This window comes from Rattus norvegicus, chromosome 10 (assembly GCF_036323735.1).
Source record: "Rattus norvegicus strain BN/NHsdMcwi chromosome 10, GRCr8, whole genome shotgun sequence".
Taxonomy (NCBI): domain Eukaryota; kingdom Metazoa; phylum Chordata; class Mammalia; order Rodentia; family Muridae; genus Rattus; species Rattus norvegicus.
In genome coordinates, this window is record NC_086028.1 from 65,144,592 (window position 1) to 65,172,575 (window position 27,984).

Genomic DNA, 27,984 nt, shown 5'->3' on the forward strand with positions numbered 1-27,984 from the left:
GGCCTCCCCAGACACTTCTGTGCTGGGTCTGGTCCCCATGAGGTCTTTTGGTATGCCCCAGCTCAGCCTGGTGGAGGGACAGTGAACTGTTGGACAACTATCAGCTCCCATAGTCAACATTAGCTTATCACTCCAGGGGGACCTGTCCCTTTCCTGGCTCTAGATTTCTTATGGCCATTTGCCAGGATGGACTGAAGTAATTGGAGTGGCTCTGGGCAGGAAGTCCGTAGAAAGAGAGGGTAAGACTTGGAAGCCATTGGTGTAGCTGCGGCCAAGCCCTGCCTTCACTGTCTTCTGTGTGGCCTCGCTCCCCTCCGGAGCTTCTTTAGATCTGCTCCTCCCTGGAGTGTGATTGACACACTTCTCGTTAGATGTCACAGTGTCCCCAACTCACCTGTCAGCTAAGCTCACGGCCCATGACGGAAACCCTTCACCACCACAGGGAGCATGTTAGGGCCTTCGGCAGGGTCCAGGCCTTCGTGAATGGGATGAGCGTGCTCCCTGACGGAACTCGTTTGTGCCCCACTTCAGGGTGCATGAGCTGGAGGAGATGGTGAAGGACCAGGAGACCACAGCGGAGCAGGCGCTGGAGGAGGAGGCCCGGCGACACCGCGAGGTCTACTGCAAGCTGGAGCGGGAGAAGAGCACAGAGCTGGAGCTGCTCAACACCAGGTGGGCACCAGGTCTCCTGCCCGCAGCGCCCCTCATGCCCCTCGGCCCTGAGGTAGTGCTGCCCCTGAGTGTTCCCGGTAAGGCTGAGCCTGCCATTCTAGCGTTTCTACTTCAGATACTTTAAAATTGCACCGGCCAGTTCTTCAGGGAGTAGGCAGAATGTAAGTTCCGGTAGCCACAGTGCTTGGGCAGAGGAAGCTACAGAGGTAGATCAGAAGGCTGGGTCTGATAACTAGGCCTGGAGCGCCCCCTGCTGTCAGACCGTCCCCTGAATTTGAGCATCGGTAAGCTGAGCCTGTACACACCAGCACCTTCCTTGCGAGAACCCAGGTCGAACTGGAGAAACAGCACTGGCCCTGGTCACGGTGTTTCTTCCTGCTGTGTAACCCCTTCTCTCCCCCTCTCTGCCTGCCACAGAGCATGCACCGTGTGCTTTGGTGATGAGGCTGTGACTGGGAGTGGTGGGGCCCCTAGCAGAATAGGCACTGTCTGGTACTCCCTGGGCCTAGGTGTTTGGGCAGAGGATTCTAAGCCCAACTGGGCAGGAGAGGGGATGCTGGAGAAGGGATTGGGCGATTCCCAACCCAATGCAGATTAGATTGGTGAGGAGATCTCCCAGCTGTCATGTGCCCGAGACTCCCCACTTTCCCAACACCTTCTCTACCTTCCTTCCTAATGCTGTGGACTCTTTACCACAGTTCCTATAAAATTAGTTGCTACTTCATAACTATAGTTTTAACTACTGCTATGAATTGTAATGTAAATGTCTGATATGCAGGTATCTGATAAGTGGCCCCAGATTGAGAGCAATTATTGTTTGTATATGGCTCTGGGGTTGGTATCCTAAGCGGCTGAACATTCCTGTTTTAAATGACTACAGGCTTAAGAGAAGTGACTAGGACCTGAGGGGTAGAGGGGAGAGGACTGTGTGAGCAGGGCCTGAAGCAGGAGCACAGAAGGTCGGGTTCTGAGGGTGGTCTTCCCGCTACCCTTCCCACAATTGGGGGGGGCTGTTCATGAGGAAGCATGGATGGTACTTCTGGTCATTGGCATACATTCCCTCCTTACTTCCTTAGCCAGCTTCATACCACTTAGCATGGAGGTCCAGACTCCTCTCTGGCCCTTGTCTGGAGGCCCACCTAGGTTATCCCCAGGCCTCATTAAGGTCAAGAAAAGCCTCTCCAGAGTGGGGCAGTAGCTGGGGTGAGGGTACTGCAAGAATCAGGTGTGGTTTTTACATTCCAGTAGCCATCTTACCTGCCTGTAAAACCACCTGAGTGCCATCCCCACTGGGCCACTGCCGGGCGCTGTCTGTAAGAATAGAAAAACAGGAGAGCCCTGGGCATACCAGACATAGGACTGTTCTCCTAGAGGAAGCCCCTTCCCCATTGTTTCATGAAGGATTTGGGTATGTACATGTGTGTTCACATGTGTGCATGCGTGTGAAGGCCAGCCTTCAGAACTTATTAGATTTTGAAATATATACTTCTGTATGCATATGTCTTGGAGATAGCACCCTGTCTAAACATGGAATTCCTTTTTTTTTTTTTTTTTTTTTTTTTTGAGACAGGATTTCCCTTGTAGCCCTGGCTGTCCTGGAACTTGCTCTGTAGACCAGCTGGGCTCAAACTCAGAGATCCTCCTGCCTCTGCCTCTGAGTGCTGCGTTTAAAGCTATACACAATGAAGCCTGGCCCTTTGTTTCTGAGATCGCTTATGGGGCTGGGGAGACGGCTCGGGGGTAAATCTGTGCTTCCATACAGATTTCCAGTCTCCAGACCTACATAGAACCAAACACGGTGTGTTTCTGTAACCCTAGTGTTCTGCCGCAGAGACAGGAGAGCCCCAAAAGTTGGAGGGTCAGCTGGTCTGGCAATAAAAGATCCTGTCTCAAACTAGGTCAAACACACATGTACACTGCCCACCCCCAGTGACCGGCACAACACACTGTACACAAACACACACAGTTAAGTAATTTATAGAGTGAAAGAAATGATATAAATAAATGTATATTTTTATTTTTTATATACATATATACATATTTTTCAAGATTGTCTCATGTGACACTGGTGGCCCTGGAATTCACTATGTAAGCCAGGCTGTTCTCCAACCCAACAGAGATCTTCCCACTGCTGCATTCCGAGCCCTGGGATTAAAGGCGGGCACTAATAATCACGAACACTAAGCGCCCCCCCCGGGGGGGGGGCTGGGGACTGAACCCAGGACCTTGCACTTCCTAGGCAAGCGCTCTACCGCTGAGCCAAATCCCCAACCGAAGCGGTTTTATGATAACACAGAATTTTGGCTTGTGTCATCATATGTTACTCAAAAAGCCTTGGATTTAGAAGCATTTTGGATTTTGGGATCAGGGACGCTGGGCCCGAGTTACTCTGTGAGACACTGACTTATTTCTGTCTCCATCTTGCTCTCAGGTGGTAGTTTCTCTCTCCTGGAAGGGGAGACTGGTTTCCAGTCACCTTCTCTCTAAGGCCACGCCTGCTCCAGATTCTCTGAGCCATGCCGTTTTTCTTTCCCAGGGTGCAGCAGTTAGAAGAAGAAAACACAGATCTGAGAACGACAGTGACACGACTCAAGTCACAGACGGAGAAACTGGACGAGGTGAGCAGCAGGTCCCAACAAGATGCTGGGTTTGTGGAAGTGATGGCAGTCAGGGCTGGATCGCAGTCTCAGGAGCACTGAAGTACTTCCCTGCAGAGGAGAGGAACCACGGTTCCACAGTGCACACCTGTGGGAGACAGGAGGGTCATCCACTGCTACATCATGAACTTTGAGGCCAGCCTAGGGTACATGAGAGTTTTGTCCTAAAGATAAACAAAAGCAAGTTTACTAATAGATAAACAAAAGCAAGTTTATTAATAGGAAGGAAAAATGAATGACTTGCATTTCTGAATTGACAAAATTTCAATTTTCTTCGGTAAAAATTTAGTCTGTATTATAGGCTGTAAATGCCTTATGTTGTGGAATTCTCTTCTTGAAGAGGGTGGACTGAGCTCCTGTTTAGACAGACACCTTCTTCTCAGGCTCTGTCTGACACTACTGAAGGACATCAGGGGCCTGGGATGTTTCCTGCTAAGTTTCTAGAATGTTCTGAGGGAACTCCTCAGGGTCGCTGTCTGCCTGTCCATTTGCCACAGTAAGGTACTCCAGAGTGCGAGGGCCCTCTTGGGATGCTTGCCCTGACAAGTCTGCCTTATCCCAGGAGCGGCAGCGCATGTCTGACCGGCTGGAGGACACCAGCCTGCGGCTGAAGGACGAGATGGACCTTTACAAGCGCATGATGGACAAGCTGCGACAGAACCGCCTCGAGTTCCAGAAGGAGCGGGAGGCGACGCAGGAGGTGAGTCAGAGGCCGAGGTCCCCCAGGCTTCTCTCAGTGTCACTGCTGCTGCCAACCAACAGGCCTCTCGCCCTGGCAGCTCATCGAAGACTTGCGGAGAGAGCTGGAGCACCTGCAGATGTACAAGCTGGATTGCGAGCGGCCAGGCCGGGGCCGCAGCTCATCCGGCCTTGGCGAGTTCAATGCCAGAGCCCGTGAGGTGGAACTTGAGCATGAGGTCAAGCGTCTAAAGCAGGTAGGCCCTAGAGCCATGTCCAGTGGCTTTGAAGAGGTGCTTGGGTCAGCCCTGCAGGTGGGCTTCTTGTTAGAAGTCATAGGGAGGGAGCCACGAGCAGCAGTCTACCTCCTGCCACCTCTCCTGTCTCTTCTCAGCTACCTGATTGCCAAGGCCCGTCATCCCACCCCACACTCAGGCAGGCAGCTTACCTCTGGCCAATGGTTCTTGTGCTCTTACACCCCTGCCCTATTCTGGGTGTTGGAATAAGAGAGCCATCCCAAGCTGCAGCTGCATGCTTGGCTGGGTTGGGACCTCGGTCTTTGAGATTCTGTTTCTCAATAATGTTCCATCATTCCTGCTGCTGCAGCCTGTATTAGGTGTGGCATCAGGAAGGGCAGTGACTCAAAAAGGGAGTGAAGTCCAAACTCAGCTGGGCCTGTGACCCAGAGGCTGGGCATGGACTACCCCTGAGCTCCTTAATGTGGGGACCAAGCAGACAAAAACTATCTTAGAAAACATCAGGGCTGGAGAGATGGCTCAGTGGTTAAGAGCACTGACTGCTCTTCCAGAGATCCTGAGTTCAAATCCCAGCAAACAGATGGTGGCTCAACAACCATCTGTAATGGGATCCGATGCCCTCTTCTGGTGTGTCTGAAGACAGCTACAGGGTACTTGTATATAGTAAATAAATAAATCTTTTAAAAAAAAGAAAAAAAAAAAACGTCAGGTGCCTAGGACTTCCCACTGGGAACCAAGAATCAAGCAGACAAAAGCTATCTAGCTCCACGAGAATTTGCTGAGTAAACACCCTATTCTAGAAGTGTCACAACCGCAATAGGGGCGGGATCCCCCACTACCCCCTCTACAGGGCCAAAGATGTCTCCCTGCTGGAGCTTGAATGTATGCCATACTTACTAGCCAATAGATTCAAAGGTCAATATGCTTAGCCAATAAGTTTAAACTGTGACCTTGCTGATGTAATTCGTACCCCTAAAACAGTATAAAAAGTATGTGCCTTTGTTCCCGGGGGTCACCTCTGCCCCGATTGCAGAATGACCGCCGAGCACTGGACTAGTAAACCTTGTTTATTACATTGGTCTCCGTCTCTGTGTCTCTGTGAGTGGGACATCCCGAACGCAGGACTCAGTGGACTTTTCTCGAGTCTTACAGTGGCCCTCTCCTCCAGTACCGTTAGCTCATCACCTACCCAGGAGGGGCTCCCAGGTTCCTGGGGTGAGCTAGAGGCAAGAATTGGAGCTGTAATGTCAACTGCCTTCTGGGGCAAAGCCATCTTGAAACAGCTCCCACTAAGCAGGTTCCAGAACCTGATAGCAGGAGGAGCCAGGAAAACCCTCCTTCCTGCACAGAGAATCCGGAATAGCACCTCCCTCTGCCAGGTCCAGGGCTGCGTGCTGAGCTGCTGGTGGGCAGTGCTCCCCACAGGATCCTAGAGAGGGAGAGGCCTGTCATCTCGGTTCTCCCAGGAAGGGCTGTAACTCCCCTTCCAGCTGAGGACATGGACAGGCGGAAGTGGGTTCCAGCGAGCTCTGAATGCTTCCCAGAGCTCACGATGCCTTTGTTCTGTTGTCACAGGAGAATCACAAACTGCGGGATCAGAATGATGACTTGAACGGGCAGATCCTGAGCCTCAGCCTCTATGAGGCAAAGAACCTCTTTGCCACCCAGACCAAAGCCCAGTCTCTGGCTGCAGAAATCGACACAGCATCTCGAGATGAGGTAGCCTTGTCCTCTCATTCCCTTGGACGCTCACATTGGCGATTTGTCTCCATTCTGTGGGTCCTGCCCCAGCTTCTACCTTCTGGGACCATAGACCCCAAACTACATGGAACCCGCAAGACAGAGGCCCGGCTCTAATAGTCCTCCACTTGTCACCTTCTCGGTGACTTCAGAGCTGAGCAGGAGGCAGCACGGGGAAGGGGCTTAGCTCTCCTAACTCAGGAGCTCCAATGAGAGATCCTTCTGGGACTTAACCCAGATGGAGACCAGAGTTTCCGAAGCATCTACCTTTGCATGAGTGTTTACTTGGTCTCTTCTCAGCGTCATCAACGCTTCCCCGTAGACATGACAGGCCACACCAGTGGCAGCGGGAAGGGAGTCCTAGTACTACAGCCCATCCTCTCTGCATCAGATACTAGAACACTCAGTTGTGGCTTAGTGTGAGACTGAGTCCCCGTGTTCCTGACTCCTGGCCTCAAGGAGAGCAGGTGACTCCACAGGGTTGGAGCTGTGAGAATGTCACTGTTTAGCTGCACCTGAATGTTACTGTGAGAGAATGTCTCTGTGAGAGAACTGCTGAATCAGGCAGGGCTGGAGTGAGAAGGTACGGTTCTGGACGGAGAAAAAGCTGGCAGCCCCAGCTGGGACTGTACACATTAGCCCTGATTATCAGTGCATTTGGCCAGTGTTTGTGAAAATGTCCCCAACTTTAGCCCCTTCCAGGGTCAATGAAATTGCCTTAGGCTCTGGTCCCTGCTTAAAATGCTCAGGCTGATCTGGGTGCCTCTGTCATTGGTCACTGGCCCAGTGTAAGCCCGGCTGGGCGGGCCCAGCATCTGACTCACCTTTCTCATTCCCTTCAGCTAATGGAGGCCCTAAAGGAGCAGGAGGAGATCAACTTCCGACTGAGACAGTACATGGACAAGATTATCCTGGCTATACTGGACCACAACCCCTCCATCCTGGAGATCAAACACTGAGTCAGGGCTGGCTGCGGAGCGGCCGTCGGACCTGGGACCTAGGGGCAGGCCTGCCTGAGGACGGAGACGCAGGCAGGACCCCACACTCACTCTGTAAATGTACCTCTGACCACCCTGTGTGTGTGCTGATGTGTGGGTAGGAGGCTGTGAGCACACAGGCAAGGAGTGAGCTTGGGGCCATGGCTGTGGGTGACAAGCCGTGGTGAGCTGTGTGTGCACTTTGAAGCCCCTTTGTGAGGGGCAGAGGGGACTGGATGCGGTAGGGACACTCTCAGGAGTTAGCAGCAAGGACTGGAAGCTTGCATTTCAGATACTGATGACATGATTCTACCTCTGTGGCTAAGGGTTAGAAGATACTCTCAGGAGATGGGTTCTCTCCCCTCCCCCACTGGAGTGAGGACAAAGCTGTTACAGTCTCCAGAATTCAGTGTCCTTTTCAGCCTTTCAGGCCACCTGTCATGCCGGGTTTTTTTCTTTTTTCTTTTTTTTTAAGCTCAGAGGAGGAAGGGGTATGGAGAGAACCCTGTGGGCTAGCCCTCTGGGGTACAGGTAAACAGGTCAGTGGACTGCTTACAGAGCAGCTAGCGTGTACTGTCCATGCCTTTGGGCTGAGTCCCTCGTAGTTTTCTGTGCCCTTCCCAGCCAGTCTTGCTTGCCTACCTCCTCTTTCTGATTTGGCTTCATTTTGTTTTGGAGATGGGAAATATAAGCAGCATTCAGCTAGGGGTGGAAGGAAGGCCAAGAAGAAGGGTAGGGTGCCAGGGCTGGTATGTGTTAGCACTGGGGGCCAAAAGGAGTGACTGGGAGAAAGGTGTGTTTTCATGGCTGCCTCGTCACGTGTGACCTGTCTGGGTTCCATGCTCCTTGGTGAAAGGACAAGTGTTTCCAAGACAACACCCTTTCCTCCAGCTTTCTGATCCGCCTGAGCCTGGTCCCCAGTTAGAGAGCAGACACTGCTGTTGGGAGATTCAGTGAAAAGCATTGGGGGACCTTAGTCTTCCGTTCTGTGGATACATGATGGGAATTCACCCCGGGGTGTGGTGGTGGGGGTGTTACAATGTGATCTGGGGAGTAGGTACTGTACTTGGAGTGTTCTGATTTATCTGTTTCATACGGCTTCTGATTGGCTTCCCTACCCCAGCTATAAACGTGTATGGTCTCAAGTCTTCCCCTTCAGTTTGTTTTCTGGAGCACATCTTGTGTAAAAAGGAAGGTTTGGGTTTGTTGGGGAGGCTAGTGAGGAAAGGAGGCACAGTTGAAGGTAAAGAGGGGGCCTAGGGTGTGTGTCCTGCTCGGCAGAGACAGGGCTTTGGCCAGTTTCAGTCCAGTCACTGTGCTTTCTTTGGCTTTTGAGATTCTTTCTAATCATGTGCATGGAGTTCACCTCATGAGGCACAGATGGGGTGTGTGCCTGGTCTGCCTGGCTGAGCCACAGGAAGACAGGAAGGCTTGCTCTGGGGATACAGGGTCTCCCTGGGGTCTGGGAAGATAGAAAGGAGGCTGGGTAGGTAGGGAGTCTCTTTACTTTAAAATGTATTTTTAAAGTGTTCTGGGTTAGAAAGCCACATCACCCATGGGAGGTTCCAGAACTTTCCTTGCTTGGGAAGAATCGAATCTGTTTCTGCTGCCTCCTTGGTTCACTTTCCAGTTGTGAGCTCCCCCTTGACTTTCATGAGTCTAGATGTTAGACTTGGCGTTCACTTAGACTTGGATTTCAGATAAACAAGTGGTTTTAGAATCACCATGTTCCATTCCGTACTTGACGGTTAGGAAGCTTTTTAACATTCTGATCCACATGTTCTAACAGTTGGTTCAGGTGTGGCCCAGGCTTTGGAATGTTTTAAGAATGCCTCAGGTGATGCTAATTTAGTTAGGTCTCCTGTGAAGGGGGCGGTGCTCTTTCCAAGTTGACAACTCCCTCAGGAAAGGGTCAGCAGTAACTTGCTGAGGTCCAAGTAGGTTGGGGGCCATGTTGAAGTACACCGTCCATGTGACTTAGCCATCCTTGTATTCCACTGAGACCCAAACAAAATGTCTCCCTGGTTTGTTTTAGCTTTGAATTAGATTTTCTTTTAAATCAGGAGTTTTCTTTGAGACAACAGAGGACAATCCTTTTGAAAATTTGTTTCTGATATGCTAAAAACACAAGGCTCAAGGACCAAGCAGAACACCAGGCCTTGAGCCTGAGTCTACCGGTTTGGCTGTGTGCTGATGTCGTATATCTGATGCTGGAGGGCTTGGAAGTGTAGCACAGGGGTGGAGTGCCTGGCATGAGGAAAGAAGTTGATGACAGGACCAACTCTGACTTCCCTTTATAACTGGTGGCATAGGGTGGCCCAGCACCTGTATCTTCAGTGGTCTTCCCAAGTATTGTTCACGAACAGCTCAAGGTGGAGGCTCCTAAAATGTGAAATGTCTGCTGAGTTCCAGCAGGGCTGGAGAAGCATGCCTGTGGCTGAGAGGATGGATAATTATGCCACCAAGTAGTCCTTGCCCTGAGAGAGTCCAGCTGCTTCCACTACTCTGGAAGTCTTACCCTAGAGAGACAGCAAACAAGTACCAGCGTGTGACTGGGCATAGGCCCATTGGGAAGTGGAGGCCGGTAGGCAGGGAAGAGCTGGACCTTGAGAGCAGCCTCAGATGCAGTGGCCACCTGCCCCCGTGGGTTTTGTTCATTTCCTGAGGGTGTCCCAGTTGCTTTCCTGTCAGTGCCAAATCAGCACCCAACCTACACTCTGGAGACTCTAGGTAATGATCTGATAGCTTGTTAGTCCTGAGTTGTGGTCCTTACTAGTTCTGATGGTCCAGGGATGGTTGGTACATATCAGGCTGTATAGGGGATCCAGAGACTCTAAGCAAGGCCCAAGGAATCAGGACTTCCCTCATCTGAGGGGTATTGGCAAATCTACACCTGTCTGTAGACATGACTCCCGGGACCTGGGAAAGATTTAGAGTATCACTAGGATGTCCAGTGACTCTGTAGAAGACCAGCTCTTTAGGGCTTCAGTGTTGCCCCTTATCCCCAGTCTCTCCTCCCACCCCACCCCTCACTGGGGCCCAAGGACTTCCCTCTGTGGTGGCTTCTCAGGTTGGTATCACTACGTGGGGGGTCTCAAGTTAGAGGAGCCAGATCTTCACAGGATCTCCCTGTCCTGACTTCCACGCTGACAGAATGCACTTGCAATGGATGTATGAGGAAAAGGTAGAGGATGTATCAGGGAGGGATAGCTCTGTGGCTCAGCTAAGAAAGCCATTTCTAGAAAAGGCTTTGTTTCTGAAAGCATAGCAAGGTGACAGGCCTTGTCACCCTATTCACTCCAGGCTGGATGGCTTCGATGTCCCTTCCTTGTGGACTCCTCCTCCCATCATGACTGTATTGTGGGGATGTGCACTCCTGAGGTACCATCTGGAGAGTAGCATCCCAGGCCACCTCTCCTACAGGCCTAGGTTCTGATGGCCCCGTCTCTTGTTGGGACTGTCTGCTTTACTGTTCTGCACTGTTTGTCTGCATGGTTGGGTCCTTGTGCCTTTTTTCCTTGTCACCACCACACAGGATTCTGTTACCCACTGCCCCCTTTTGTATACCCCCTTACCCTTTCTCCCTCTGTCCTGTGTGTACTCACGTGTGCAGCCATAATGCCTCTACTGAGGCCAGCTGGCAAACACTTTAACCCACCAGGCCCTGATTGCCCATAGCCCCCGACTCTGTTGACTTGGTAACAGAGTCTTTTGTACAGGATTTTGTTACAATCTTAAGCATAGGGATCACTTAATCCCCATGGACCTGCAGCTAGTTTAGAAGCCCTGCATCCCAGACAAGGGTAGCTTTGTGCAGACCAGCCTCTCCCACAGACCTCTTCCTCCTGGGTTCAGATATTTGTAGAATCCGGGGAGAGACAGATCTCCTTTAGCACAAGGCACTGGCCCCAGCAGGGAGGTTGCAGTCTGCAAAGCTCTGTGCATGGCTCTCCTGGAGGAAGCCCTAGCCACATGGTTTCCAGTGCTTGGCAATACATCTGGGTTTAGGGCCATTGCCTGTCGTGTCTCCCCATGTGTGCTGAAGGAAGTCGTTTGCCACTGTCCCTGCCTGCTCTCATCACCTGCTCAGCCCTTCCTTGTCTGCTGGTGCTCAGACCAGAGTGCCATTAATCACCAGACTAATGTCAGGACCCGCACAGGGCAGAGTGTGCTGAGGACTCATGGCCTGTCGGCTCCCCGCTTCAGCCTTTCCTGTGGGGCTGGGCCTTCTGGGGCCGAGGTGGAAGAAGCTATAGGCAGATAGGTTCTCACTTTCCAGGGATTACATCTGGGGCTTTGCCCTAGAAGCCAGTAATTGCAAAAGGCCTTAGCTTTGGGGCTGGGGAGAGACTTCCACTTTAGGTCCCAGGGAAAGGAGTGGGGTGCATCCAGGCCCTGAACTGTTTGTTTCCACTCTGTTCTCTCCAAAAATGGGCTTTCAGTGGTGGGTACCTTCCAAGGAACTGTAATGTACAGACCACAGTGTAAATAAAAAGTTGGCTTTTTGTGCCTGACTTGTGTGAACTTCTGTGGGGGAATGGGAGAGGGGATGGAGGTGGTAGGGGAGAAAGGCAGGTTTGTGTCCTGGCCTCAGGGTGACCTTTCCCTTAGGAAGAACGGCCTCTTTATGCGGTGCAGTAACTGAGGTGGCTAATGCTGCCCTCTAGAGGAAGATTAAAGCAGGATCTGGGCCATGGCCTGCTTTGCCTAGAGATGTGACTCATAGAAGCTCTGGTGTTAACCCATTCCAGCCTTAGGACTGTGACTGGAAACTCTTGCAGCCATGGTCTTTCTCAACAAGGGCCTTCCAGGGCATAAGGGGTCCTGGGTCATGCTTCACTCACTTTGGTTGTCATCCACTTTGACCAGACTTAGGCCCCTCCACTTACACTATTCACTTGCCTAAGATGAATCCCACTGAGCCACAGCTCATCATGGCTGCACATGAGCGTGTAGTTGGGGCCCCAGATTTCTACCCTTTGTTCTGTGTTCTAAAATTCAAGGATGAAAGGGCTTCACAGGTCCCAGACCAGGTGTCTTGGCCCATGCATCCTCTTCGGGTAGGCCCTATGCTGTGTGTGCTCTGGGGTGGACAGGCAGCTCTGCACTGGACAGGTTTACCTGCCTCCTGGGCCCACAGGGAACCACTGTCAAGTATAGAGGTTTTGCACCAAGCCTGTCGCCTCTGTGTAGTCTTTTCTTACAACCCAGGCCCTCCAGGTTGACAAAGAAACAGGATAACCCAATGAACTTGAATAAATTCGAGCTCAGATAGTCCAGTGAGCCTATCTGAACTATATTACATCGGCATGGACCCAAACAAGGTCCCGTTCAGTTCACAGGTACGTTATCTTTAGAAGCTGCAACTCACACAGCTGAGGGAGTTCTCACCTGTACTGCAGTGCTGGAAGGTGTGGGAGTGAACACAGCTGAAGATGTGCTCCTCCACCCCCAACCCCTGCCAGCCACACACTCACTTCGTCCTCCCATGTGGCCAGTCTGGCAGCCTGCCCCTGCTCCTGCCCCCGGAGCTTGACTTTGCTGCCTCTGGACCTCCACTCAGGTGGAGCCAGCTTCTTGACTACTAGACTGTAAAGAATTTCAGGATGAGTTCGTATGAAGCTGAGCTGGGTTCATTAAATAGGAATGGCAGTCGGAGGTTAAACATGCATGAGGCAGCCTCAACATTCAGAGAAAGTGCAGGGGATAGGACTCAAGTGTCTAACAGTAACTTTATATGTGGTTTTGAAGTTCCAGTGCTCGAAGAATGTAATGAATGTAGATTCAATGTTTATAAATTAATTGTAGGCTGGACATGGTAGCACATGTCTTTAATCTCAGCTCCTGGGAGGCAAAGGCAGGTAGACCTCTGTGAGTTCACGGACAGCAGAATCTAGGTAGTGGGACTGTCTCCCAAACTAACAATTTTTTTTTTTGAGACAAGGTCTCACTGTGTATATCTGACTGGCCTGGAGCTCACTAGGTAGACCAGGCTGGCCTCAAACTCACAGAGGTCTACTGGTCTCTGGGTTGGTGGTGCTGGGATTAAAGGAATGTGATCCAGCTTCGAACAAACAAAAATTTAAGTTTTGGTTTTTTTTTAAATTGGTTAAATGGATTTCTCATCTTCATAATTCTCCATTAGCAAATGAAATGGTGTGGGGTTTATGGAGCTGTTTGGGTTTAAAGAGGATAGGGGATATGGTAAAATTCAGACCACACAGGTAAGCTAGGAGATCATCAAGGGACCTCTCTGCTGATCTCATTTGTCAGCTGTATTGTTTCCTCTTGAAGATAGTAAGATATACAGACTAGATGTGGGGATAAGGGACCCTTTCCCTGTCATGTCCCCTTATTTCTCTGTTCTTCTGCTCTGCCCAAGTGGGGGGCTGGTGGGGCATCATACTGTTTTGACCCAGTCCCTGTACCTAACATTGGAAGACTGATGGGGTTCACACCACCTGCTCCTGGTTCCAGGGCTGCCGGCAGATACCAGCCTCCGGGTGCTCTGGAAGAATGGTCAGTGTTCTTAACAACTGAGTTATCTCTCCTGCCCATGATATATAACTCTCTGTTCAGTCCATGGTTTACAATTTTATCTACAGCACAGAAGAACTCCCAGAATCTGGGCACATGGAGGGGCTGTAGTGGCTTAAATGTATTTAGGGCTCACTGGGTGCCAGGTAGTGTTGAAGTGCTTTTGGAAGGTTGGCTCACTACCAGATGAGGATACTAACCACCCCATCAGAGCAGGACTTGACTTGCTCAAGTGAGAGGAGGGACTACTGACCCGGAGAGGCCTCAAGGAGACAGCATGGCATATGTGGAGCCTCAAAGCTGAGGCACCTCTCTCTAACAGGGTTGTCCAAGAGGCTGAGGCGGGAGGGGTAGGCACCTAGGAGTGAGAGTGGGGAGGCAGCAAAATGCACCTGGGCCTTCCTCAGGAAAAACAGGAGAGGTCTGGGAATGATGGTGGGCCCACTGCTACTTGGCCTAGCTTTCCCGTGGGTTGACAGGATCAGCAGTTAGCCAAGTATTCCGGCTAAACTGGGCCATAGGCCGAGTAGCTCTGGAGCCCACATCTGGCCTGTGGTGCCTGTCAGCTCTCAGGAGATTGGCAGTGGACTGCAGGGATTTCCCCTCACTCTATGAAATTGCAAATGTAACTTTTGTGTTTAATTTAAAAAAAAAAAAAAGCCAGGCATGGTAGTGCATGACTTTAATGCCAGTACCAGGAGGGTGAGGCAGGCTTATCTCTGAATTCAAGGCCAGCCCAGTCTACATAGTGAGTTTGAAGTCAGGTGAAGTTACATAGAGAGACCTTGTCTCAACCCTCCTACAATAAATAACAAAAAATGAAGAGTATTGGAGTTTGTTCTTGGTGTGTGTGTGTGTGTGTGTGTGTGTGTGTGATGTAGATGGTGTAGGCAGACAGGTCACATTGCATGTATGGAGGTCAGAACAAGCTTGGGTATTAGTCTTCCTTTTCTCCTTGTTAACTCCTGTGTACACCAGGCCCACAAGCTTCTGGGATCCCCTTTCCGCCTCCCACCTTCCTGTAGCAGTGCTGGCGTTACAAACACCACTGCCTGGCTTTACAGGGTTCTTGGGATTAGAACTCAGGTGCTCACATTAGCTTGGTACTTGCTCAGGACTTGAGGTTTTGAGAGACTTGCACTGAGAAGCACAAAGTACTCACTGCCCACGTACAGTAAGGCTGTAGGATGACACTGCCCTGGAGCCTGAGAAGAGCTGTATGGTCCACAGAGGCAGGAAGAACAGCTGGTGGAGCTTGAGACGGCGGGCTCAATGACCAGTAGTAAGCTGGCAGACTTTCCCAGTTTCCCTCAGAAGATGTACCTGTCTCTAAAGGAACCCCCCGGAGCAGAACTGCCCCCCCCCACATCAACCAAGCAGAGCTCTTACTCTTCAGGAGTCCTATGGGCAGTCCTCACTGTCGCTGCAGGCTCACATTCAGGACTCCCGTAGCCTGCTGCAGCTGTGGGTGATGCTCACAGAGGATTCTGTTTTCTCTCAGTCCCCTGAGGAGGCCCGAATGGTTAATCTTTTGATTCTGATACTCCTAAGAGCCTCTTTTTCCCCTCATAGTGTGTTACACACGGGTGATCCTGGCACTGGGAAGTCCTAGGCAGGCTAGAGAGTCAGGAGTTCTGGGCCAGCCTGGCCTTTATGGGACACCTTATTAATTACTTGAGACCCTTTCTTTAAAAAAAAAAGTAACAGAACAGATACTGTTAGGTAGAAAAGTCAGGGAGCGGATAAGCAACCCTAAGCATGGTGTGAAAAGCAATCCGACCAGACATCTGAAAGTGTGCTGCCGACACTGCAAAGGTTGCAAGCTGCACCCTGCTACTGCCCCAGTATTCGCAGACTTATTTCTAGCTTTGTGGTGCCTGGGAAATTTGATCAATGGGGAACATGTCAGGTTGCTTCAGTACCAAACGGAAAGGGGTCTGGCTGGCCTTTCCCACTCTGGGATCTAACCTTAGCAGTGAAAACTGAGGCAGCCTTTAAATGCACACTTTCATATATTTTGTGTGCACATGTGCAGTGGTATACGTGTCCTGCAGTATCTGGAGGCCCAGAACAGTTTGCAGGAAGTGGTTCTCTCCACTGTGAACTCAGGCCTGGCATCAGGTGCTGCCTTTCCTCACTAAACCATCTCTAAGCTGTTTCCATATTTTTGAGTTTCAAATAGCCCTCACTGGTCTTGAGTTCCTGACTGATCCTCCTGCCTCCACCTCCAGGATGCTAGGGTTACAGGCACGCACTGCCATGCCCAGCTCCCTGCTCTATTTTTGACTCACGCGGGCCAGAGTTAATGGCTAACGCCTATTTTGTGGATGAAGAAACTGAAATTCAGCAGTGACAGTAGGGACACTGGGCACCTCTGCAGTTTCATCTTCTCTGAAAGGCTCAGGACTGTGACTGCCTGTAGCAGGTACCTCTATTACCCGTGTTCTGCCGTGAGAATGGCTTATGTTTTCCCAGTCTCCGCTCACTGCAGGCTGTGTCTAGCTCACCCCACTGCTGGAGCCCTTGAAGGCTGGCTAGACTGGATCCTTCCCTTTCTTCATATGCAAAACTTCACTCAGCACAAGTTAACAGGGAGCTAATAATGTTTTAAACTAGCAAACAAAAAGAACAATCCAATTTTAAAAGGACTTGAGTGGACACACAAACGGCCAGCAAGTCCAGGAGAAAGACATCACATCAGTAATCAGCCCAGTGAGGATGGCCACTATTCAAAAGCCAAGAAAATGATAGAAGTGGCAAAGACGTGCTTGAGTGCTGTGGTGGGAATTTCAAACGGTGGAGGCATTATGGAAACTGTGGAGATCCCTTTAAAAACAAGCCAGGCGCGGTGGAGCACACCTTCAGTCCCAGCATTTGGAAGGCAAAGGAAGGCAGACCTCAGCCAGCTCGAGGCCACTCTGTTCTATAAATCAAGACTTGTGGGATAGCCAGGGCTTCAGAGAGACCCTGTTTCAAAACAAACAAAAATTTAAAAATAAAATTACTATAAAACCCACAGTGCTGCTTCTGACTGTGAATCGCAAATCAACTTGCTTCTTCTTCTCACTGACGGTTATTGACAACCAGGCAGTCTTCCAGGCAGTGACAGGTAAAGGGAATGCGGCATCAGCCTGCGAGAGAATGAGGCTCCGTCTTACAAAGCCAGGGCCTTCTTCTGAAGTTACAACAGGGAAGCTGAGGGTCTGAAGTAAGTGTCCCACAGACAGATGCCAACCTCTTAGAAGCAGAAAGAATGATGGTGGTCAGGGGCCTGTGGAGAAGGGATATGTGTCTAACGGGCGGGTTTCAGTTGTGTAAAATGAAGTGGTCACCCTGCCTGGGAGAGCGGACTGATGACAAGTCCTGGAGCTAAAGAGTGCCAGCCTGGGCATCTCAGCGTGACCTGGCTCAGAAGAGAGAAAGAACTGGAGAAAAACACTTATTCCTCATGAGGACCTGAGTGTTTTTCGGGGCACTCACCCTAAGTGGGGGTCTCACAACCATCCATTACAAGTTTCAGGGGATCCCATGCCCTCCTCGGACCTCTGCTGGCACCAGGCATACACTTGGTGTATACATGCAAGGAATACATACATGCAAGGAAAGCACTCACACATAGAGTAAAAATCTAAAAACCTTCTTAGAGACAGAGAGAGTTGTGAGGAGGGTGCTGGGGATAAAGGTCAGTAGGGGACACCTGTCTACCATCCAGGGGATCCAGAGTCCAGTCCAGTCCCAGCAGTGAAAAAACAAAATCAAAACACTTGTAGTGTTGTGTTATATAGGATATTTTTAACACTGTATGTAAACTTAACACAGTTATCACAAATCTTGTGTTTTTAACATATATCCATAAAGATATCTTTAGGTTTTACAAACCTCCCCAATTTTATATTAAAGGGGGGTGGGGGAGTGGGGGAGTGGGGGAGTGGGGGAGTGGGGGCGTGGGGGCCTGGAGAAGATGTCTTAGAGGTTAAGAGCACTAACTGCTCTTCCAGAAGTCCTGAGTTCAATTCCCAGCAACCACTTGGTGGCTCACAACCACCTGTAATGGGATCTGATGTCCTCTTCTGGTCTGCAGCCATTCATGCAGGCCAAATGCTTGTATACATAATAAATAAACCTTTTTTAAAAACAGTCATACCCATAAATAAGGATGAACTTACTAGTTATAGCAGCGCCAGCAATACCACGAGCCCTCTGGAGGGTGTTTCCGGGCTGTGGTGTCCTACTTACAGGAGTGCACTTAAGAAGGCTGGTAAGTGGAACCTTGAACTGCCCTGTTGGCATCACAGCTCTGCACCAAGAGGAGGGCCACCCTCTCCGCGTAACAGATGCTGTGGCTGGCCATAGGATTCAGGGACCTAATTTCCTTAAAAATTTTTTTAATTAAAAATTTAAACACTTTTTTAAATTAAAATTTAAATAATAGATCTAGGATCTAGGGATGTGTCTCAGTTGTGTTAATTTAGCACGCACGAATTCATGGGTTCGATCCCCAGCATCCGGTAAAAAGGGCAACGTGGCCCACGCCTGAAATCCCAACCCTTGGCAGATGGAAGAAGAAGATCTCTTAGTTCACGGCATCCTTAGCGACAGAGTCTGAAGTCAGCCTGGGCTACGCGAGCCTCGGTCTCCAGTAATAAATGATGATGTAAACGTCTACAAAATGGAGGACCAATAAAAGCAAGGAGACACCGGTGCCCCAACCTCTCACCCATTCCCCTGCCTAGAACTGAACAATTCCTAAAACAAATTAAAGTCCCGTTTGTCCCTCAATCCCGGTCTCCCTCTGAGGTCCTCCCGCGGTCTCTGCAGTCTCCCCCTCCCGCCCCGCCCTCTGGGCCTCCATTATTCACCCGGGCCTCCGCGCCGTGCCCGGTCCCCGCCGTCCACGGCTGGTTCCCCGGGGGCACGCAGACGTTCACGCTCATCTTTGCGGCCTCTCCCGGCTCAGTGACACGGACCCAGAGCGAGGGAGAAGAGGATAGTTGCTCGTCAGAGAGCCCGAACACCAGCTATCCGGACTACCCGCTATCCTGATGCCGAGCGGAAGGAGGACCGGACGCGTCAGTCAGAGCCGTTTGGTGGGTGGGCTTTGTGCAGAGGCGGAGCCTGGGCGAGAGGGCGGGGCCTGCCCACCTCCCCGCCCGCACCACTCCCCTCCACTGAGAGCTTCCACCGGCAGCTCGGCTGTCAGGCGCGGTGGCCAAGTGGTAAGGCGTCGGTCTCGTAAACCGAAGATCGCGGGTTCGAACCCCGTCCGTGCCTGCGTTTGGGAACGATGTTGTTGCCGTGTGTTTTCGGCTCCCACACCAATCATTTTTTGTTCACGAGTCTTTCAGCCCCTCCTCTGCTGGCCACGAACCGGCCGAGGCCGGCCCAGCAGCTGCCGAACTCCCCGCATTCCCTACCCTTCAGCTCCAATTTGGATTGCGCAGCAGGAGTCGTGCCTTTTTCTGTGAGCTTTCCTTCCCTACAACGTGCGAGCGTGTCGCCACTTTCTCCTCTCCTCAGCCAACTGCATCACCGTCTCCTCCTACCCCCCATCCCACCCTGGGCGTTCACACCTTTTTCAGCCCTAGATAGTTTTGACACTCCCAAGTTTTCTGAAAGATCCATGTGACAGGACGTACAGTGCTTCCGATTCCTGGTCCCACTTTGTTTATTGTTTTAGGATATGGTCTCCTGGGTCGTGCTGGGATTACTGAGGTGGCCCACCATCAACTAGCTTCTCTTTTCGAAACTATACTAAAGGGTAGCAATTTTTCATTATTTGTTTGTTTGTTTGGTTGGTTGTTTCTGTTTTGGAGACAGCATCTAGCTACATAGCAATGTAATTCTAATTATCCTGGTACTCTCTATGTAGACCAGGCTGGCCTTGAACTGTCCACCCACCTGACATGAGTTATTATGCCAGGTCTTGTAATTTTCAATTGTTAACACTTAGCATACCTCGTATTTCATGTCTAGAACTCCACCTCTTTATTTCTTAATTTGTTTCGTCTCTTAATGTGGCTCCTCCCTCTGTCACTCCCCCCCCCCTTCCTCCCCAACTTAAAGCATATTTCATTCCCCAGGTCCTGTTGCTTACATGATCATGGGGTGAACTAAGGATATATAGGTATTTACCATAAGAGCCTCATACCTGAAAGAGAAACCCTTGGCTTTGGAAGGTGTCAGTATCATAAAATTGTTACTACATACAAAGCAGGTTTGTTTCTGACAACACCATGGCCTGAAGGACTAGGTGTTAGGGATAGGATGGGGACAGGAGTCTTGTACTCTCAGATATAGCTTTGACTCTGGCCCCTCCCTGTGCACTCCTAGTGAGACAGCACCCCTAGAGTGGGTTCCTCTTTTCTGTAGTAGCTGGAACAGAGAATTCCACCCCCACAGGAGCGAGAATGAGACAAATCAAAGTCAGTAGAAGAGGTTCAAGGTACAGAAAGAGTTAACATACAGATACTCAGGAAGCATGCACTTCCCCAAAGGTGAAGAGCCAGACGCAGGAGTCAAGCATGGATCCCAAGTCAAGGTCTGCAAGGCCAGAGGAGAGCTAAAGTAAGGCAGAGAACAGAGAATTCTAGCAATTACCCTGAAAGCTAGTTGTGTCTAGCGGGGCTGGGGTTACTGGAGGGCATGTACAGGAAGGAGACAGCTTTGCTGAGTTTATGGTATAACCTGCATGGATCCCTCACAAACTCCAGGCTCCCATTGCTTCAGTTGCTAAACACCTATGCTAATAAATGCTTCCTGGGTTAGGGAGGGGACTCAGTTGATAGAATGCTTGCCTAGAATGCAGAAAGCCCTGGATTTGATCCCTAGCAACCCATAAACCCCACAGGATGGTACAGACCTGTAATCCTAGCACTGTGGAGGTGGCAGTAGGGACACCACAAGTTCAGGGGCATCCTCAACTACATAGGAAGTTTGAGATCAGCCTGAGTTACATGAGACCCTGTCAAGAAAGGAAAGGAAAAGGGCTTTTTTAAATAAATGCTTTGTTGTCTGAGATTTTCAGTTTCTGCCTGAGACCTATAGCCAAGCCAGGACCTCAAGGACTCCACAACTTCTTTATGAATGCCCCCTGTGCCACCAGGTTTAGCCATTGTGAACCCATAATAAGAATTATGTGACCCTGCACCCCAAATCCAGTCAAAATTCTCCTTGATGGCAGGACCAGAGCTGCAGGCTCTCCTTCCAGTCCTCTCTCTGATACAGCCAGGATCTAGAACAAACCACAGAGTGTTTGTACTGCAGTGTGAGAGCCACAGTGCAGCCATAATGGTTTGCGGGTAACTCGACCTCCAGGAAATTTAAAGCAACATAATTTACTGCCAGGCCTCTTCCTTCCTGTGAGAGAAAACTATTTGACTAAAAAACAGAATTTAGCAACTGTACTGCTTACGCCGCCTGCTGTGAGTTTTACTCCAATATCCTGGCCCTGGAGAGACATCGTCTCAAATCTTTCATTGTACAAAGAAATCAGATTCCTAAACTACTCTAATCAGGTGAACACTGAGTTTCACGGGGCCCCTGCCCATTCAAAGTCTTTTAGCAAATACTGCAGAAGTCTCTTACTTCCCACTCACCACTGCAGAAACACAAGTAGCCATTGTCTCTGCTCCTGCACTAATTATTCATTTTGTTGACTTGGGGTCTAAGAGGCCTGAGCCCTCAATGTTCCACCTTTCCTCCCCAGTTTTGTTTTTTTTTTATAAAGATTTATTTATTTTATGTATATGAGTGTTATATCTGCCCAGAAGAGGGCATCAGAGCCCATTATAGATGGTTGTGAGCTACCATAGGGTTACTGGGAATTGAACTCAGGACCTCTGGAAGACCCGTGAATGCTCTTAACCATTAAGCTGTCTCTCCAGCCCCTTCCCTATCTCAAAATAGATGAATCTTTTAGGAGTCGTCAACCAGTGGAATTTTTCTCCCACCTCCTTCAGTTCCCGCCACAGGATTTTGCCATCATGCTTGTCTTTGATCTGGAAATACTAGAGTCATTTGTGTAAGGAGGCAGAGGTACCTTTCCTCCCCTTTGGTACACCCCTCACAACCTACAGGACAAATATATTTTTGAGTAATGATATAATTATTCTTTATAGATGGCTTTGGTAGTAGACTCTGAAGGGCCAAGCCCATTCTTGAGCCATCAGCCAATCAGGTCATTTCACAGCCTCAGAAATGACAAGAGAAGAGGATTGTGTCAGGGTTACCCAAAGTCCTTTGTGGTTACTTTTTGAGTCAGAGACTCCTGTATCCCAAGTTATCCTTGAACCTGAGGCTGACCTTGAACTCATGACCTTCCTTGTCTCCACCTCCCCAGTACTGGGATTATGGATGCATAGCAGCACCGCAGATGGTTTTATATGGGACTGGGGATCAATCTTTTGTGCATGCTTGACAAGCCTACCCCCTGGACTCCATCTCCAGCCCCCAGATTTAGCTCCCCACATTATGAGCAGAAATTTCTTAGAAAAGCTCACTCTCCTGTTACTTGACTTTTGCATCTATCCCTTTGCTGGTTGTGGGCCAAGCAAGCACTATATTAGTCTAAAAGGCAACTCTTCACAACAGGAAAACTAGGTAGTTCCTCAAATCACCAGAATCAGTCACACTATCCAAAGAGGAGATGCAGACACACTGTCAAAGGCTGCATTCCCCAGAGGCCTAGACACAGGCTTTTGTCCTATGCTTGGGAAAACTGGGAAGCAGGTGTGGACGGGCAAAGCCACTCCTCCTCCCATCGTGGGATGTGAACTGGACTTTAGACCAGGTAGCTTTGATGGAAGATGGCCTTGTGGGGAGTTGTATGACCTTCCTAAAAAAGTAATAGGTCACACTGACCAACACACACACACACACACACACACACACACACACACACACACACACTTGGGGTGGGGTTGGGGTGGGGAAGGAGGCTTAATAAAAACAGCAATCGAGCCAGGCCTCCAGGAGACTAGTGGCACAGGCTTGTAATCCCAATTACTCAGGAAACTGAAGCAGGAAGATTAAATGTTCAAGACTACCCGGGCTACAGAAAAATGCTCAAAGCCAGCCTATGGAATTTACTTAGACCTTGTCTCTAAAAAATGTTTTAAGAGCTGAAGACATAACTCAGTGCTAGAGCACTTGCCAACCTTGAGTGAGACCCTTGGTTCCATTTCCAATGCCATTTTTTAAAAAAAATCTATTCTAAATGGCAGAGCAAAAAAGAGACATGTGGAACTCTGGCCCCAGGCTTGGCCCTCAACCAAGGACGCTGGGACCTTCCAAACACTTACTCTGCCCATAGAAAGTCATTCAGAGACTCCAAAGTAGGGTGACTATACCCCAGGTCAGCAGCAATATTGTGTGAACAAAGGTCAGCAAAATCAAGTAGCAGTCAGTGCTAATGACCTTTCCCTCCCTGCAGCTGCGTCCAGTCAAGCTGGGAGAAGTCACAGAGGAGAATACTTCTCAACTTGCCGGTGTGGAAACTGAGGCCTTCGGGGAGGAAATTACATGTGAAAGTCTTCGTGAAGTGAAACAGGTTCTACCTGTGGACAAACCTAATAATCCTAGTGAGGTTTCCTGTGGTAAACGGTCCGTTCCCTCATAAAATTATCTGGGCCAAGAGAAGACATCAAGGTAATTTGCTAGATATGAAGGCTCTGTGTGTGTGTGTGGAGTGGGGAACCCCATGCTACCTATGGCCACAGGTTCTTTGAGATTCTTGGCTCTCTCTGGACACCAGGTGACAGCAGTACTTAAAAACTATTAGATTTTAAACTGTTTTGCTGCTTTTTCTTTTACTGACACTCTCAGGGCTGTTTTGTTTTGTTGTTTTTTTACTAACCTCCCAAGGTTTGGGAAATGCTCCTTCCTATCTGTATCCTACATGAGCAGCTGCCTTGGGAGGTGCTGGGGCATCAGGAGCCCTTGCAACACGGCCAACAGACCGTGATGACCTTTCAGGGATTCCTACCTTCTCTGAGTCTCTTTCTGACCCTGGAGGCAGGACCAGTCCTACTGTCTGGCTTGACCAATTCCTGTGCTCCCTCTGCCTACAGGGCCACCCCAAGAAGCAAGGGATTCTGTTTATGGACTAGCTGGTGATGGAGAGGAGGGGCCTGTCACGTGAGGAGAAGGCCAGAGCCCTAGCAACCATCCTTCTCCTGTGTAATGTGGCCTTGCAACCTACCCCAAATTTGCAGAATTTCCTTTCTTGTCCACCTTTGATTCAATTGATGGGATTAGCCCCCCACCCAGCCATGTCCTTTGATGTGGGCAGGGGGATAGCAGGGGTGGGGGCAAGTAGGAAATCTTAATCTCTGGAGAGCTTCTCTGGATTCAGTGCCTGGGTAAACCCATTACATCCTTGCTCTTTTATCCCCCCAGGACACTGGCTCCTCTGGGCTCCTGAATCTCACAGATCCAAAGGGTTTGTCAGACAGCAATAAAACGGGTGGGGGTGCGGGGGGGGAACCCCAGGCAGCATCACCAGCCATGCTGGGGTATTCTCCATTCTACTCCGGGCTCTGAAATCGTAGGGATTACAGAAGCCTGAAGCCTGCACCCATCGTGGAGCCTTTTGCCCTCAAGCACCTGCCTCAGAGCATCTGTCTGTTCCTAAATGAGAAATCTCGGTGCCACATGCAGAGAAAACGCTCAGCCCCACCACAGGATTTAAAGCATGCATTGGATAGTAGGGCCTGGAACGAGGAGATAGGAATGTAGCCAGTTATCTAATAGCAGAAGTGTCTCACGATAGTTTAATGACTGCAAGCTTCCACCTGAAGGTGGTTAGGGAACTCAGTCTTGGTGGTTATTTGGACTTCTCCATAGCCCCTGGAATCAATCTTCCCCTGATTTATTTTGGTAGAAGTCCGTGGATGGTCTACATCCAATTAACCCTTCGCGCGCTCGCAGAGAGGAAGGAGAAAGAGAAACAGGTAGTGGGTTAGGTCTTCGCCTCTACAGTTTTCGGTTGCTCCTGTCTGTATTGTAGCTTCTCTGTCCCACCCTTAAAAGAACCCAAGTTTTCAAGAGGTTCTCTCCCCGGGAACTACACTGAGTACTTTAAAGGTCTCATCTCCTGGGGTTGCCACGAAGCCCTCAATGGCAAGCCTGGCCTAGGTTGCTGGTGGGGAGGTCGAGGCCCGCTGCAGGGCGCTGCTCTGCGACCGGCGTGAGACCCGAGAGCAGGGTGGCCGGCAGGGGGCTCCCGGCGCCGGTCTTCGCCGTAGGAAGCCCTGGCAGCGGATCGGACCGGTCAGAGGAGGAAAAGGGAAAATTACAGAGGCTTGGCGGGCGGGAAGGGCTGCGTGACTGGGTGGAAGGGACTTGAGACTGTCGACTCGGGCAGCCCAGATCCTCTGCCCGAGGCGACTCTGGAGAGGGACACCCCACCCCACTCCCCGCAGGGTCTTTCCGCCCCGGTTGTGAGCGCGAGCGGGCGTCTCGGCCGGGGGCGGCGCCGGCGAGGGGCGGGCGGAGGGCGGAGCGCGGTCGGCTGGGCTCCAGGAGGCTGTGCTGGGCGGGCGCTGGCCTTGTCGGTCCTCCGGGAGCCGCGGGGCGCGCAGCCTTCCTGATGTGTCACCAGCACGTGGAGCCAGATCGCGCCGAGAGAGCAAGCGAGAGGAACCCCGCAACTTTCGAGGGGTCCCGCAGCAGTGCACATATCCTCCACGGCCTGGCGGGGGCCCTGCGGCGATCCCCAGATCTCGGAGCAGGTCTGGAGAGGCTGGGGACTCTCGGCTGAGAGCGCACGAAGGTGCAGGAACATCGGGGTACGCTGCCCCGGCTGCGGCCGCGGTGCGGGAGGAAGCAGCCTGGGTCGCCGGGGCTCGGTCCCGCCTCGCCGGGCTGAGCGCAGGTAACCGGGCGGCACACAGCTGGGCCTCGCGGGCACGGCGTGTGGGCGCCGGGAAGTTTCTCGGCATGCAGCCCTTGCGCTCGGTTATAAATATGGGGTGGAGGGTGGCCGGGGGTGCTCACTTGCGGCGTCCCCTGCACTGCCTCTCTGGCCGCGTGTGCTGCGCGTCGTGTAACCCTTCGAGGGCTGGTTTCGGAGACCTCGGGGCGGAGGCCGGGAGGGGCAGGTGGCTTCTTTGCGAAACTGTTCCTAAACCTCGGAAGTGCCGAGAGCGGGCGGCTGGACTCATGCCCCGGGCAGCCCGTCGGGGGGCGCACGGCATCCCGAACTCCAAGGCGGACGGGAGCTGAGAGCTGGGTCTTTGCGGGCAAGATGAGGGTGTCAGTTCAACTGGCCTACAAAGTCCCAGTCCTCGGCTCCCAGGACCGGCATTTTCTCCACGCTCCTCGCCCCCCCCCCCAAGCCCACCCTTTCTTGGTCCTCGTGCGCTCCGGCTGGGCCCCCACCTCCCATGTCAACCGGAGTGGAACTGACTGGAAAGGTGTGAGCCTCGGGATGTCTGTGCGGTTTGGGGGGAATCTCTTGCTTCGGCAGAGAACGGCAACGTGTTTAATGTCTTGGGGTCGGGGGAGAAAGGGCTTTTTTCTTCTGGACGGGCCTGCCTTGCTGTATGGCGCCAACCTTGAGCTTGGGGGTGGGAAAGACAGAGCCTGATTTCTGGACTTGCTCCTGGGGAGGCATCGGTGCGGAACCCATGCCTCCCAACTCCATGTCTTAAATGGAGTCTGTGGACACTTCTCTAACTAGTCTTTTGATCCCTTTCATAACTCATTACTGACCCCCACCAAGTTTTATGCTGAAAAAAAAAAAGCCCCCTTTCCCATAAGTTCTATTGCTCTTAAAACTTTGCCTACTACCTCCCCCCGCCCCCAACCACCGCCACACAAAGTTCCACACAAAGCCTTCAAATCTCGAGTTCCTGAACTTGGTCTCTTTTGTCATTTTGTGTTGTGTGGCTTTCTTGGCCGGTTTGAAAAAAATGTTTAGGAGCATGCACTTAGAAGTCTTGAACTCTGTGTGTGAAAGGCAAGCTGACCAATAGGGCACCTCTGGCCCCCTTCTTCCTGGCATTAGAAAATGAGAGAGGTTTCTAGAAGCTTGGAGGCTGGAGAAGGAGAAACCAGGTTGACCCACCACTTTGTACAGAGTTGTATTTCCCCCACCGGCTCCCCATGCTTAGGGACCACATGTAAAGTAGTCCCTGTAATAATCACTCCCAGGCTGCGGTCCCTGTCCCTCGCTGGCATGTAGCAGTAGGAACAGGAGAGGGAGCCAGGTGTGGAGAGAAGTCTCCGAAATGCAGGGTTGGGCCAGTGGGCCAGTTGAAGGAGTATGCGGTTGCCTGAAGAGTAGGAAAAAAAGTTTTCTTTGACCACGGTATAGATTTCCTACCTTCTTGACAGATTCCCATTTTGAGACGAAACTGTTTAGGGAGTGGATTGCGAGCGCTTCTGGAGGCCTTATTCCTAATTAAGAAAAATGCTTTCTTTGGGGTGCAGATTCAGGCTGGAAAAAACAACTTGTCCTGCTATCCCTGCCCCCAACATCAGTATCGAAAAGTAAATGAGGTGGAAATCTCCATAGTGTTTTGTGGTCATAAACCATCCACAGAAGCGAGCTGGAGTCGTGTGATACAAGAAAAGCTTGCAGAACTGGCTGCTTTGCACCCACCCTGGAGGGGGCCAAACTTTGGAATCTGGGACATAAGTCACTGGGAATCAGGAGCGCCCAGCATCCAGGGCCTGCAGTTCCTAGTCAGGCCATGGCTGTGGCCAGGTGTTAGGATTATTTTTTTTAAGGTAATGATTTGGTCCTTCATTGCTTTAGGGGAAGTGAATGGTTTGATTTTCCTTTTCTTTTTTAAGAAAGAAAGGAAGGAAGAAAGAAATACTTGCTGAGATAGGCTCTAGGCTGGGCTGATTTCTGCTTTTAAATAAGCAAATGCATTTAGCAAAAGCAAGTGCCTGGGTTGAGGACTTTGCGGCTCTTCTGTGGTTCCTGGCAGACACCTCCTTCCTGGCCCCAGCACCTTACCCTGTCCATCCTTGGAAGATGGGCACCTTAAGGATTCTCAAGAGGATGTGACTGGATGGCCAGGCTTGTTTGTGCTGGAACCTTCTTCAGGAAGCAGTTAAAGGCAAGGTGGGAAGGAGGCAGGAGGGAGGAGAAGGGTTTTAGCCAGACCTCCAGGGAGACCCGTGTGAATTCAGGTACTGCTTACTGGGAGGAAACACTTATTCCCTCAGCTCTTAAGTAAATTGCAACCCTGTGAATAATTAACCTCGCCCTCCTAGGTTTTTTTTTTTTTTTTTAAATAAAATCTCAACTTATTAAAGATTAAAGATGAGTTTTTGCCTAGCAGGATAGGAATGATAAAAGGTAATGTTGGGAGAAGCTAGTCCTCTGCTCTCTGCCTTCAAGTTCCGGCAACTTTGGAAGCTGCGATTTTCTATTTATCTTACGTGCATAGGTGTCTTGTCCACATGTATGTCCGCATCACATGCATGCCTGGTGCCCGAGGAGGCCAGGAGAGG

At 50.8% G+C, this 27,984-nt stretch overlaps 2 protein-coding genes, 1 long non-coding RNA gene and 3 other non-coding genes across 10 annotated transcripts in view; 4 read left to right on the top strand and 2 right to left on the bottom strand.

Annotated features, from left to right (window-relative positions):
* The window catches only part of Rab11fip4 (RAB11 family interacting protein 4), a 108,017-nt gene extending 96,522 nt beyond the window's left edge, over positions 1 to 11,495 (top strand). For 4 of the 5 annotated variants that reach the window (XM_006246903.5, XM_008768017.3, XM_006246904.5 and 1 more), the window contains 6 exons: positions 532 to 672; positions 3,209 to 3,290; positions 3,892 to 4,029; positions 4,109 to 4,264; positions 5,840 to 5,983; positions 6,847 to 11,495. In XM_006246903.5, coding sequence (XP_006246965.1) covers positions 532 to 672; positions 3,209 to 3,290; positions 3,892 to 4,029; positions 4,109 to 4,264; positions 5,840 to 5,983; positions 6,847 to 6,963 — 778 coding nt within the window. In that variant the 3' untranslated portion in view covers positions 6,964 to 11,495. The remainder of the gene's footprint in view (positions 1 to 531; positions 673 to 3,208; positions 3,291 to 3,891; positions 4,030 to 4,108; positions 4,265 to 5,839; positions 5,984 to 6,846) is intronic. The other variant, NM_001107023.1, reaches the window with a different exon arrangement.
* The window catches only part of Faul2 (FAU ubiquitin like and ribosomal protein S30 fusion like 2), a 733,200-nt gene that overhangs the window by 521,859 nt on the left and 183,357 nt on the right, over positions 1 to 27,984 (top strand). The gene's annotated exons all lie outside the window — the stretch shown is intronic.
* LOC102550168 (uncharacterized) lies at positions 17,283 to 18,857 on the bottom strand. Its single transcript, XR_357738.5, has 2 exons — positions 18,378 to 18,857; positions 17,283 to 18,180 (listed from the first exon to the last, which is right to left on the bottom strand). It is a non-coding gene; the product is annotated as an uncharacterized LOC102550168 (long non-coding RNA).
* Trnat-cgu1 (transfer RNA threonine (anticodon CGU) 1) lies at positions 18,718 to 18,789 on the top strand. The gene has a single exon. It is a non-coding gene; the product is annotated as a tRNA-Thr (tRNA).
* On the bottom strand, positions 25,715 to 25,826 carry Mir193a (microRNA 193a). The gene has a single exon (NR_037325.1). It is a non-coding gene; the product is annotated as a microRNA 193a (primary transcript).
* Positions 25,726 to 25,811, top strand: Mir193 (microRNA 193). The gene has a single exon (NR_031909.1). It is a non-coding gene; the product is annotated as a microRNA 193 (primary transcript).